Raw genomic sequence first — 12077 nt, 5'->3', positions numbered from 1 at the left:
GCCCACACTTTCACGATGATAACTGGCAGTACAGCGAAGCACATCAATAACACATCCTCTCCACCTGATCACACACCCACTGAACAAACACATACTCATCGGTACACACACACATTAGCACCACAGTTTCATACACACATAATATCACCGCAGTATATACACACACCACCACCACAAACATACACTTGCAAATATACACACATGACCACCATCACATTACACTTCATGCACAATTTAATGTATACATTCCCCCCATACACACATTTAAATACACACAACCATAACAACATAAACCATACACTTGTCATACACATATTTCATACATTCGTCGCATAGCCATTATACAGGTGTATACACATAAACACAACAGATAATCATGTTAACTCGGTGAAACGATGCAAAACACACAACCTCTCACCTACCTATAACTACACAGTGACACCCAAGACTGCTGCAGCTCATGTGGTGCATTTCGCTGCTCACAAAGCCCCTCTGTGCTTCTTTCATCAGTTCATTACAGTATATACCAGCAAAAGGGAAAAAGAAGATACTTAAAAAAATCTCCTAAATTTTACCAAACCTTTTTTATTTATTTATTTTTTGGGCTTGAGTTTGGCCTTGGGCATTATGGTTTATAGATAGTAATTCTTTGTTTTTCTTTTCGACCTGGATTTCGGTTTGTAGCAGGATTGCGCACAAACTTTGCAGCCATTTGGGCTAACCTGGCTGCTGACTTCCCTCCAGCCAATACCGACCTGGTTGACACCACCTCGCTCGACCTGGGAGAAGCCACCGCCGCCACCCACACCCTGCCCCTCCTGCCTCGCCATCAGGTCCTCTGCAACCCCGAACCAGGTCAGTGAAACAAACAACACCCCAGGTTAATATGAACCAAGAGTCAGGTGAATGAAATTGGGAATCGATTCTGGTAGACCCGATCCTTGGACTGGTAGACCTGACCCTTAGAATGGTAGACCCGACCCTTTGAATTGTAGACCCGACCCTTTGAATTGTAGATTAGACCCTTTTTTTTTTACTTTTATCCTCTTCGCCACTGATCGGCTTGTTAGCCGCTTGGGCGATCGGTCACGTCTCTGATTACTTTTCCTATTCATTTATCTTCTTCACCAAAAGTTCGGCTCGCTAGCCGCCCGGGCGATCGGTCACGTCTCTGTCACGCACTGTTGGCAAATACTGGGCATGCACCGGCTCCTGAATGTACCTGAACCCGCTCCAGTGTTGGTCAAGTCTTGTCTTGAAAGAGCTCACACTCGGTGCTGTCACAACACTTTCTGGTAGATTGTTCCAAGAGTTTACAACCCTCACTCCGAAAAATTTTGCCCTCAGTTTTCTGGACTTGCGGCTTCTTCAACCATGAGCTGTGACCCCTTGTGGGGCGAGCGTCCGCCAGCTCCAAGTAAGGACACTCAACTGAGTAGTGCCCCCTGAGATGCTTATACACCTCAACTAGGTCCCCCCTTGCCCGTCTGTAGTATAAGCTAGGCAAGTTCAGGCGCTCCAATCTCTCAGGGTAGCTGAGGTGCCAAAGTGCAGGCACCAGCCTGGTGGCCCTCCTTTGAACATTTTCAACCAACTGACAGTCCCTAGCATATCTCGGGGACCAGATGGGGTGACAGTACTCCAGATGGGGAAGCACTTCACTCCTTAAGATCGTTACGAGGGACGGACCGTCTAGATATCTGAACGACCTTCTTATAAGACCCAATAATTTATTTGCCTGATTCACCTTCTTCTCTCAATGGCCCGAGAACTTCAGCTCATTGTCAACATATACACCTAGGTCCTTCTCACATACAGTCTCAACTAGTGCAGTTTTGTCTTCCCGTTAGGGCATTTGATACGCCTCCTTACCGTTGGTACGCCCCAGGTGCATCCTCTTACACTTCGTGACATTGAATCTCAGCAGCCATTTCTTCGACCATTCCTGGAGCCCACAGAGGTCCTTCTGCAGCTCTTCACAGTCCGCTTTGTTCTTAATTTCCCGAAATAACTTGGCATCATCGGCTAACATTTGTATGGAGGAGTGTACAACGTCAGGCATGTCATTTATGAAACAAACAAATAACAGCGGCCCAATACACTGCCCTGTGGTACCCCACTTGTGACAGGTTCAGATGACGATTTCGTGCCATTAATCACCACACACTGCTTGCGGTCATGTAGAAAGTCTTCTATCCACACTAGGACATTTCCCCGAATTCCGTACCCTTCCAGTTTGATTTTCAGCTCTTAGTGGGGTACACTGTCGAAAGCCTTGGCAAAATCTAGGTAAATATTGTCGATATTAACACCCTGTTCCAGAATATGGGTCCAAATATCCAATACCTTGAGCAATTGTGTTAAGCAGGAGTGCCCCGGAATAAAACCGTGTTGGCAATCTTTTACAAGGTTGTTTCGTATTAGATGTTCCATTGCGGCATCTCTGATAATACTCTCAAGTACTTTACATATTATGCTGGTCAGGCTCACCGGTCTATAGTTGTTCGTGGAGTGACTATCGCCCTTCTTGAAAATAGGACTCACATAAGCCATTTCCATTCACTGGGGACCATTTGTTCATCCAGGCATATACAAAACAGGATCTTCAGGGGCTCTGCAAGCTCGTTGCACAACTCTCTTAGCTTTCTAGGATGCACCATGTCAGGTCCAGGACTCTTATGGACCTATAGCTTGGACAGTTTATTTCTAATACCCTCTTCTGTGAACACAATGTGGGTCAGTGCTGTGTCGAACCGTCTGTCCTCAAACGCAGGAAGGTTAGTTGCGTCCTCTCTTATGAACACCGAGGAAAAGAAGCTGTTCAATGCCTCAGCTTTATCCTGGTGAGAATCTGCGTAACTACCATCCACCAGCCTCAGGTCTGATACTCCTACTCGCGTTTTCAATTTCGACTTTGCATAGCGGTAAAACGCCTTTGGGTTTGACTTGACCTCGCTTGCAACCAGACTCTGGAACTCCTTTTCAGCCCTTCTACACTCTATCTTTGCTTGGTTTCTGGCTCTTGCATACATCCTCCTGTCTTGCTCATCGTATGACCCAACCCACGTCTTGAATTTCTGGGTTTTCTTCTTAATTTTGTCGACCGCCTCATGGTTCATGTGTAGGGATCCCCTCGTATTCCTAGAAGCACTGGGTTTGGTCTTGGGTATATATTTATTGATCAAATGGGTCACTTTACTAGTTATGATCTTCAGCGTAGTGTCTGCGTTCTTGTACCTTAATGAGTCAAGCCAGTTGATACCCCTCATCTCTTCCCTCATCCCATTGTAATTTCCCTTGTAATATTTGCACCTTGGCCTGGCCTTATCCTGAACTAGGTAACAGTTAAATCTGAATGACAACACTATATGGTGACTGGTGCCAACTGGGGCAAGGTGTTCCAGTTTGGCCACCATACCCTCCTCGTTTGTTATGATGAGGTCAAGTGGCTTGGGTGTTTGCTCCCCTCTGTAATGTGTCGGGTCTCTAACATGTTGGAACAGAAAATTATCTCTCAGAGTTTCTACAAAAAGAGTAGCAGGGTTATTCAAGTCATTCGGAGTGGAATCGTTTCTTCAGTCACTGTCGCTATAGTTAAAATCCCCCATGATAAGGAGGTGGCTAGGGTTGAGCATTGCCATGTTGTTTATTAAGGTTCTTAAGTTCCTTTGATTTAGTGGGCCACAGTTTGGAGATCTGTAGACACACCCGACGATAAGTAAGTCCCCTCCTTTGGTATGGTAGACCCGACCCTTGGAATGGTAGACCCGACATAAGAACGGAGTCAACTGCAGCGGGCTTATTGGCCAATACTGGAATCTCATATATCCATCCAACCCACGTTTGAATCTATGCAACGTATTTGAGTTAATTATGATGTTTGATAACTTGTCCCGCTTACCCACTACTCTGTTTCCAAACCAGTGTTTTTCTATATTGCGCCTAAATCTAAATTTGTCTAATTTAAAACCATTGCTATGAGTTTGCTCCTGGTTGAATAGTTTGAGTACCTTTGTAATATATCGCCTTTGTTTAGCCCTGACTTCCATTTATACACCTCGATCATATCACCCCTCACTTTACGTCTCTCGAGGGAGTGAAAATTAAGATGCTTTAACCTGTCTCTGTACTCAAGGTTCCTAATGCCTGGGATTAGTCTTGTCATTCTCCTCTGAATTCTTTCTAGAGATTCTATATCCATTGTGTGGTACGGTGACCAGAACTGAACTGTAATCCAAGTGAGGTCTCACAAGCGCAAGATATAGTTTTAGGGTGACCTCGGTGTCTTGTAACTAACACTCCTTTGTAAGAACCCAAGTACTTTTATTACCCTAGTTTCGAGCAAATACACATTGTTGACTTTGTTTGAGATTCCTACTTATCATTACTCCTAAATCTTTTTCACAGTCGGTTAGTGACTATATGGAGATGGATAGTGACTGTATGGATGTGGATAGTGACTGTGAAGATGGATAGTAACTGTATAGAGATGGGTAGTGACGAACGATGGATAGTGACTGATGATGGAAGATGGATAGTGAGTGCATGGAGATGGATAATGACTATGAAGATGGATAGTGACTGTAAAGATGGATAGTGACTGTAAAGATGGACTTTAACTGTATGAAGATGGATAGTAACTGTGAAGATGGAGAGCGACTGTAAAGGTGAATGTTTGAATAGACAGTGACCGTATGGAGATGAATAGTGACTGTGTGAAGATGAAAAGTGACTGTGAATGTATGGAAATGGATAGTGACTGTATGGAGGTGGATAGTGACTGTGTGAACATGAAAAGTGATAGTGAAAGTTAATGTATGGAAATAGACAGTGACTGTATGAAGATGGATAGTGAGAATATGAAGATGGATAGTGAATGTATGGAAATGGATAGTGTCTGTGTGAAGATAGATAATGACTGTAAAGATGCATGGTAAATATTTGGAAATGGATAGTGACTTTGAAGGTTACTCACTAACGGATTGGCGTGTAATTCAGCGAGTTTTTGAGAATGAAGCTGCAGCTGTTGCCATTTTAAGGGCTCGTGGTGTTCTCCCTTCTTCTGTCAAGTGTCCAAGGTGTGATTCAGACTGTCGGTACAATGAAGATCAGCATACAGTACTTGATACTGCAATAAGAAACAGACACTAGCCCCCCCTGGCTAGGAGGCTAGGTCAAGTACTTCTGGTTTCTTTGGTAAGGAGGTTTTATGTTGTCAGTTTTTTTTTTGTGTTTTTACCACACAATTTCTTTCTACCTCAGAACCCTGCTCACTTTGTGCAACTAATATTTTTGGTAATTGGGGGATGAGGTCATATCTCTATAATTACTTATTTCCAATGAAAATGAAGGTCAAGCTCATATGAAACACGATGTTGTGCACTACAAAAACCTATTTCCATAGTACATTAATTTCGTTGCATGGCAATTTCTACATATTTACCCTGATCTATTCAACCATGACTGATCTATTCAGTTAGTTGTGACCTATTCAACTATCAGTGACCTATTCAACTCAGTGACCTATTCAACTCAGTGACCTATTCAACTCAGTGACCTATTCAACTATCAGTGACCTATATTGATATTGAAATGGGAAACAGAACAACATGGGTTGTATTAAGGTGGAACAAGAGGACAGAGCTGTCAGTATCATGTCAAGTTGGCAAATATATTTATTGCAATGGTAATTGCTATCTATCTTACATGACAATTTCAGCTAAAACATTTTTGGTGGTACAATAAAAGCAGGAATATAAAGTAGGTATTACAAAAAATATTAGTACAGGTTGTACCTCTCTAGTCCGGCAACCTCGGGACCTGACCGGTGCAGGACCATGGAAATTTCCGGACCATGGAAATTCACCCCCGAAACATCCTACATAAAACATAAAAACATAAGATAGGAAACAAATAAATAAATAAGAAAAGTAATACTGTTAGAATGCTATTTAATTTACCTTTAATGCTTCCATAATTCTGCTTCCAATATGAAATGATGGTACTGTAACTGAAATTACATTTGAGTTACATCAGGGATGTTGGCTATTTGGCAAACTTAAATCGTTCCGGACCACAGGAGTTTGGGGACTACACAATGCCGGACTAGAGAGGTACAACCTGTACTTGGACAAAACATATTTTTTAAGAGATGATTTAAAGGAAGGAAGCATAGTCTTTGCTTGGATGGGTGGGGATAAGTTGTTCCACACCTTTACACCGTGATATTTTGTTGAGGTCTGGGACCTAGAGGAGCGCATGGGGGTGGTCTTAGTAGCTCGGGGTGCCTTAAGTTGCATCTCTCTTTATTCTAGAACTGGAAATAATTATTGTCAAGCAAGTGATTGACAGATTTGTAAACAAATAGGGCACAGCAGTAGGTGTTAATATCCTCGAATTTCAACATTTTCAATTAAGCAAATTGTTCTTTATTGTGATCAGTATTTTCAAGTAGGTCATTGTCCACACAACTCTCTCTTGTGCAGTAATCAGGGGTTGTGTTTTTGAAGAGCCAGAGGCCCCCCATAGTGTGTTACAGTGTATCCGGTGTTGGTAAACAAGATCATAATAGATATCTTTCATTGCTGCAAGAGTGAATGACTGCCGAGTGTGATACCTCACTGTTTATTGACTTTACTGTGAATGGCTTGCATGTGGTTTCTCCAATTAAGTTTCTCATCAACAATAACCCCAAGGAATTTAGTATTTTGTTCACATTTGAGGACACTATCAGTGACTTATTCATTCACCTATCAATGACCTATTCAACTATCAGTGACCTATTCAACTATCAGTGACCTGTTCAACTAGTTGTGACCTAACTTGCTATAACCTATTCAGCTAGTAGTGAGCTAGTTTTGACGTATACCCATAGTGACCTATTCAGCTTGTGATGTTGTCCTCGTTGGCAGGTCCGTTTATGCCGTGTGAGGATCTCTTCGACTGGTGGACACTGCGGTGTGGGGTATGGATAGTATTCCTGCTGGCACTGCTGGGGAACGGCGCGGTAGTGGTGGTGCTCGTGTTTGCCAGAGCCAAGATGGACGTGCCCAGGTTCCTCGTCACTAACCTCGCCTTCGCCGATTTCTTCATGGGACTCTACCTAGGTGAGTTAGTTGTTTCCTTTCACTTTCTATCTGAGCCGGTGTTTTTACTACTTTATTTAGGTGACTTAATGTTTTCTTTCATTCCTCAGTGAGTTAGTACTTTCATTTTCACTTTGTCTTAGTAAGTCAAAACTGACACTGTTTCTTCACGGTACAATACTCACTTGCCTCACAGGAGCAAGTATGGCTTGACCTGTACCTTCTTACTGCCTACTGTAAGAAATTCTTTTATACTGTATATTTTACATTCAGCTTGTAATTAAGAGAAAATTTTAGTATACATTTTAACTTTTTCTGATGCTAAGCTCATGAGACAATGTTTGTGAAAGCTATAAGTTGTTCCCAACCGGCAAAGACTTTGCAAAGAAAATGTTTCGTACAATTGTTTGCAAAAATAGAATGAAGACCTTGCCTTCATATTTGAAAGAAAATTGACATTATGTGGATGTCACAAAATATGAGAAGGTTTGATATATAATTTAGCTACCTACGTAACTTATTAAACTATTTGTTTTTCTAAAGCATAATGCACATGTGTAGAATCACGTTTGTTTTTAGTGTCACAATATTTATTTATGAAGTGTAATATAAAGAACTTATACCATTATGCAAGGTCCTCCTTATCTTAACTTTCCCTCAGGGTTCCTGGCGGTGGTAGATGCCTCGACGTTGGGAGAGTTCCGTATGTATGCTATCCCTTGGCAGACGTCAGTTGGGTGCCAAGTGGCAGGCTTCTTGGGTGTGCTGAGCTGCGAACTCTCTGTTTACACGCTCACCGTCATCACCATGGAGCGTAACTACGCCATCACTCATGCAATGCACCTCAACAAGCGTCTCTCCCTGCGGCACGCCGCCTACATAATGGTGTTGGGCTGGCTCTTCGCCTGCACCATGGCCCTTCTACCTCTCATCGGAGTATCAGACTATCGCAAGTTTGCCGTGTGTCTACCCATCGAGACGAAAGGCGCTGGTCTGGGTTATGTAGTATTTCTAATGTTCATAAATGGCGTTGCCTTTCTTATCTTGATGGGGTGTTACCTCAAGATATACTGTGCCATCCGCGGTTCTCAAGCATGGAACAGCAATGACTCGCGGATTGCCAAGAGGATGGCTCTCCTGGTGTTCACCGACTTTATTTGTTGGGCACCCATAGCGTTCTTTTCTCTGACTGCTGCCTTTGGATTACAGTTAATATCGTTGAAAGAAGCCAAAGTGTTTACTGTTTTCATCCTACCCTTTAATTCATGTTGTAATCCATTTTTATATGCCCTGTTAACCAAACAGTTTAAGAAAGACTGTGTGATGTTGTGCAAGACAATTGAAGAATCTCGTGTAACGAGAGGAATTGGACGCTGCCGTCACTCATCAAATTTTAGTAACCGCCAGACTCCGGCCAACACCAACAGTGCACTGGAGAACTCCTCACGTCAGGATAACCAGTTGTGTCGTTGCCAGAACAAGACACAAGAATCACAGAAACTCCACCACCGCCTACGTATATCAGCACTAAAATACCTTTTCTGCCACAAAGATACTGAGGGACTCAATTCCACTAGCGACTTTAGTTACCAGCCCACCAAAAGTGCTGTCAAGTCTAAGCGTCACACTTCTGTTTCGAGCGAGACTTACAGTTCTTCCTGGTCGGACACTTGGCGTCGAGGCCATGCAGCCATGTCCCTACGGATACTTGACCGTCGTCACCACAATTCCTGGTACCTGTCTCGCAAGCCTTCGCAGGAGAGCAATCTTTCCTCTTCTCGTAATGACTCCTCAGCCACCACAGCCTCAACATCTACGTGGCGGATATCTCGGTCTTCTGTGTCATCTGATATATCTAGCAGTGGTTCAAGAGGTGTGGGTAAATCTGACGTGGCCCCAACTTTACGGTTGGGGTCTCTGAGAGAACGTCGAGGGGAATGTCACATACAGATCCCAACTCGACAGATTACTCATCATCACCAAGCACTGCTGGTGAGGCAGCAGTCTGGCGCATCCGGCCAACGATCAGCCCCAATCACATCGGCAGTCCGCATCAAGCCTCGGTTACAAAGACAGAGTGCCATTGAGCGTGAAACATATATACCCAATAAGGCAGCAGGGGGACAAAATGAAATAACATGCCCGCTGCACCAACGATCTGATAACCTCTCTTGTGTATATGAACAAGAAAGCTATGAAGAGGAAGACCATGAGGCCTCAAAAGATTATTTAAACCCACGCTGTCCTATGGCAGGACTTACTGTGACATTCATTCCACGTAAACTGAGCACCATCTCCTCCCATTCAGTTAGTGTTGTCAGAGACGCAGAGGGCGATGAACCTGCAGTTGGACCCTGTGTGGATGTACACAGCTCTAGCGATCCATTTCCAATGTCCAATTGTGACTTTTCACGGGGAGGGAAATGTGTGAGTTTGACGCTTCTTCCGCAGTCTTCTTCACAAACGAGTCCTTCACGCTTTCCCTCGGACGGTCACTTACCCCGCTCTCCTCGATGCACAGAACTTCTATACTTCACCAACTTAGCAGCCCCGGCCCTTATAGTCCCAAGCACTGAACAAAACGCTGAGTCTCCTCCCAAAGATCTCGATGCAACACCAAAAAATCATTATGGTCAAGCAATCCTCATTCACAGTCAGCCACGGTCTCCACAAAGTCTTGAGCACGATGAGTGTATGGAGTCCACCGCACTGATGGATGATGATTGCTATGGTGACGATGAAGTGTTTGAAGAAGAAAATAAGAGTCGTGAAAGACCTTTAGAAACACACTTTCCACTTGACGATCCTCCTGGGGAAACACGCCCTCTTATATGATAACTTTTTACTGTTTTTACAAATGTGGAACAGTAACGAGGAAAAAATACTAGCTCTCGAAACCGGTGACAAAGATCTGAACCTTTCCACCTTTTATCCTCGACTGTCCACCAACATAAAACGTCTAAAACTTTACTTCATAATTACTGTTATAATCAGCATGCTGTGAAAACAATACCTACATTTTTATAATTGTTCTATAATGCCATGCATCTTCACAATAGCAAACTTTTCCTCCAAGTGCTCAGAGTTAGCCCTCAGCTCTCCGTTGTAGCTCTTTTTAGGCATAGTTACAAAGTTACCAACGATGCATTTGTGCCTCTGTACCTGTTCTGAACATTCTGAGGAAAATTTCCATGTGATGTAGTGATGCCTGGGCATAGTGTGGAGGAAGATGGAGCTTGATGGTGGGTGGTGAGGTGTGTGAAGGAAGGTGAAAAGTGATGTTGGGTGGTGAGGTGTGTGGAGGAGGGTGAAACATGATCGTGGGTGGAGGAGGGTGGAATGTGATGGTGGGTGTTGAGGTGTGTGGAGGAGGGTGGAACGTGATGTGGGGACACAGAGGATGGACGTTGGCTCGGCTCTGGGACCAGATTCAACTTTAGTCCTCCTTCTTTAGAGTTAATTATTTATGGTGCTCTCTGGTGACTTTTAAACTGTGTACGTATGATATTAACAAAGACGTTGTGTCGAATTTGTTATCTTCTGTTACGTGTATGCTAACAGTATGCAAGTTATGCAGCATGGGGTACCTGTTGCACCCCTGATACACCATATAACTATGTACAAGTTTTTATGTGGTTCCAAGAATGAAACAAAGTTATTACAGCGTTTGAGGAAATACAGTGGTCCAGTGGAAGAAAACTGATTATATTTATATTAAAACTGTAAATGGTGTTGACGATTTATTAGATAAAGGTTTCTTAAGAAATTAGTAGACATATGAAAGTGAACTGTGTGAAAGTGAACCCAAGTATTATGAAGTCTTTTTAAATATGGCAGTCTTTAGTGCCATTATAAATACTACTCTTGCTGGTGAAGTTCAAAATCGATCTCTCTGTCGTGCTGAGGAGAGTGAGGTTCATTGTGTGTTTTCAGCACATCATGGTAAATTGCGTCTCACCTCATTTTGAATGTGATTCATTTAGGAATCTTAATGTCTTTTATGTGTGTCGGACATTGATTGTAAGTTCTCCAGTGCTGTGAGCTGATGAAACACCAAATTATATGATCATTTGACAAAAGATGTCAGTCCCTTGTGTTTTAAACAGTCACTACAGTGTGGTGTATAGAAGTAAGGAAAGGGTGTGTTATTAATAATGTCGAAACTACCATGCCACTATTACACTTCACTGGATGACACTGAAAATATGTGTGTGTGTGTGCGTGTGTTTTGTGTATGGGGAGGAGGGGGGTGGTGGTGTGGAAATAACAGGTTAGTGCTCAGGTTTATTTTTGATGTTTCGAATTCACATTCGTTAAAATGTCTTCAAAAGAAAACTTGTAAAGTTGAAACGTCAGGAATAAACCTAATGTCTAACCTGTTATGTTCATACACCCCCACTCTCCACCTGCCATGATGGATAATATTTTCAAATTGTATTGTTTACTTACAGTCATTATCATAACCTGTCATCCACCCACGAGTGAACATGTTGCTGACTGGAGACGAAAGTAATTATTTTTGTCTGTTTTAGAGTTTTCAGTGTTTTATCCTGCAGAAAGTGAAATAGTCCTCAAGCATTACAGCAAGCTGGCTAAAGTTGCTTGTTTAAGTGGTCGTTTGAGTGGTAGATAAATGATGGACGTAGTGGTACCTTAAGTGCTGGTTATCATCAAATAATCTTTAGCATGGAACACAACTCGGTGTAGACAACTTCCAAGCCAAAGATTTTGTCCTACAAGTTTTAACAATTTTAATATATTGATTTATGTATAAATTCCTTGTATTATTGACTGACTGTGAGTAGGAATAGACTATTTATATAATTAATGGTGCTTTTATTTACTAATATGTTACGGAGAGGAGAATCTGTCCTCCTTCCTCTCATTTTGGACAGTTTTAAAAATGTGTTCTAGTACTGTGAGAGTGACACAGCAAGGTCTAGTGTTCTCATGGTCAACAACAATTATATCTAGGTACGAGCAAACCATCTC

At 42.7% G+C, this 12077-nt stretch overlaps 1 protein-coding gene across 3 annotated transcripts in view; it reads left to right on the top strand.

The window, feature by feature from the left end:
- Positions 1-11490, top strand: part of LOC121871021 (leucine-rich repeat-containing G-protein coupled receptor 5-like) — a 130389-nt gene extending 118899 nt beyond the window's left edge. The window contains exons 16-18 of one of the 3 annotated variants that reach the window (XM_042373077.1): positions 745-855; positions 6912-7106; positions 7747-11490. In XM_042373077.1, coding sequence (XP_042229011.1) covers positions 745-855; positions 6912-7106; positions 7747-9920 — 2480 coding nt within the window. In that variant the 3' untranslated portion in view covers positions 9921-11490. Of the gene's footprint in view, positions 1-684; positions 856-6911; positions 7107-7746 lie in introns of all 3 variants that reach the window. The other 2 variants (XM_042373076.1, XM_042373075.1) reach the window with 2 other exon arrangements.
- Positions 11491-12077: the final 587 nt, after the last annotated feature.

Source organism: Homarus americanus, unplaced genomic scaffold, assembly GCF_018991925.1.
Source record: "Homarus americanus isolate GMGI-L3 unplaced genomic scaffold, GMGI_Hamer_2.0 scaffold52512, whole genome shotgun sequence".
NCBI lineage: Eukaryota > Metazoa > Arthropoda > Malacostraca > Decapoda > Nephropidae > Homarus > Homarus americanus.
The sequence above is the reverse complement of the archived record's forward strand: the minus strand, read 5'-3'. Positions and strand labels throughout refer to the sequence as shown.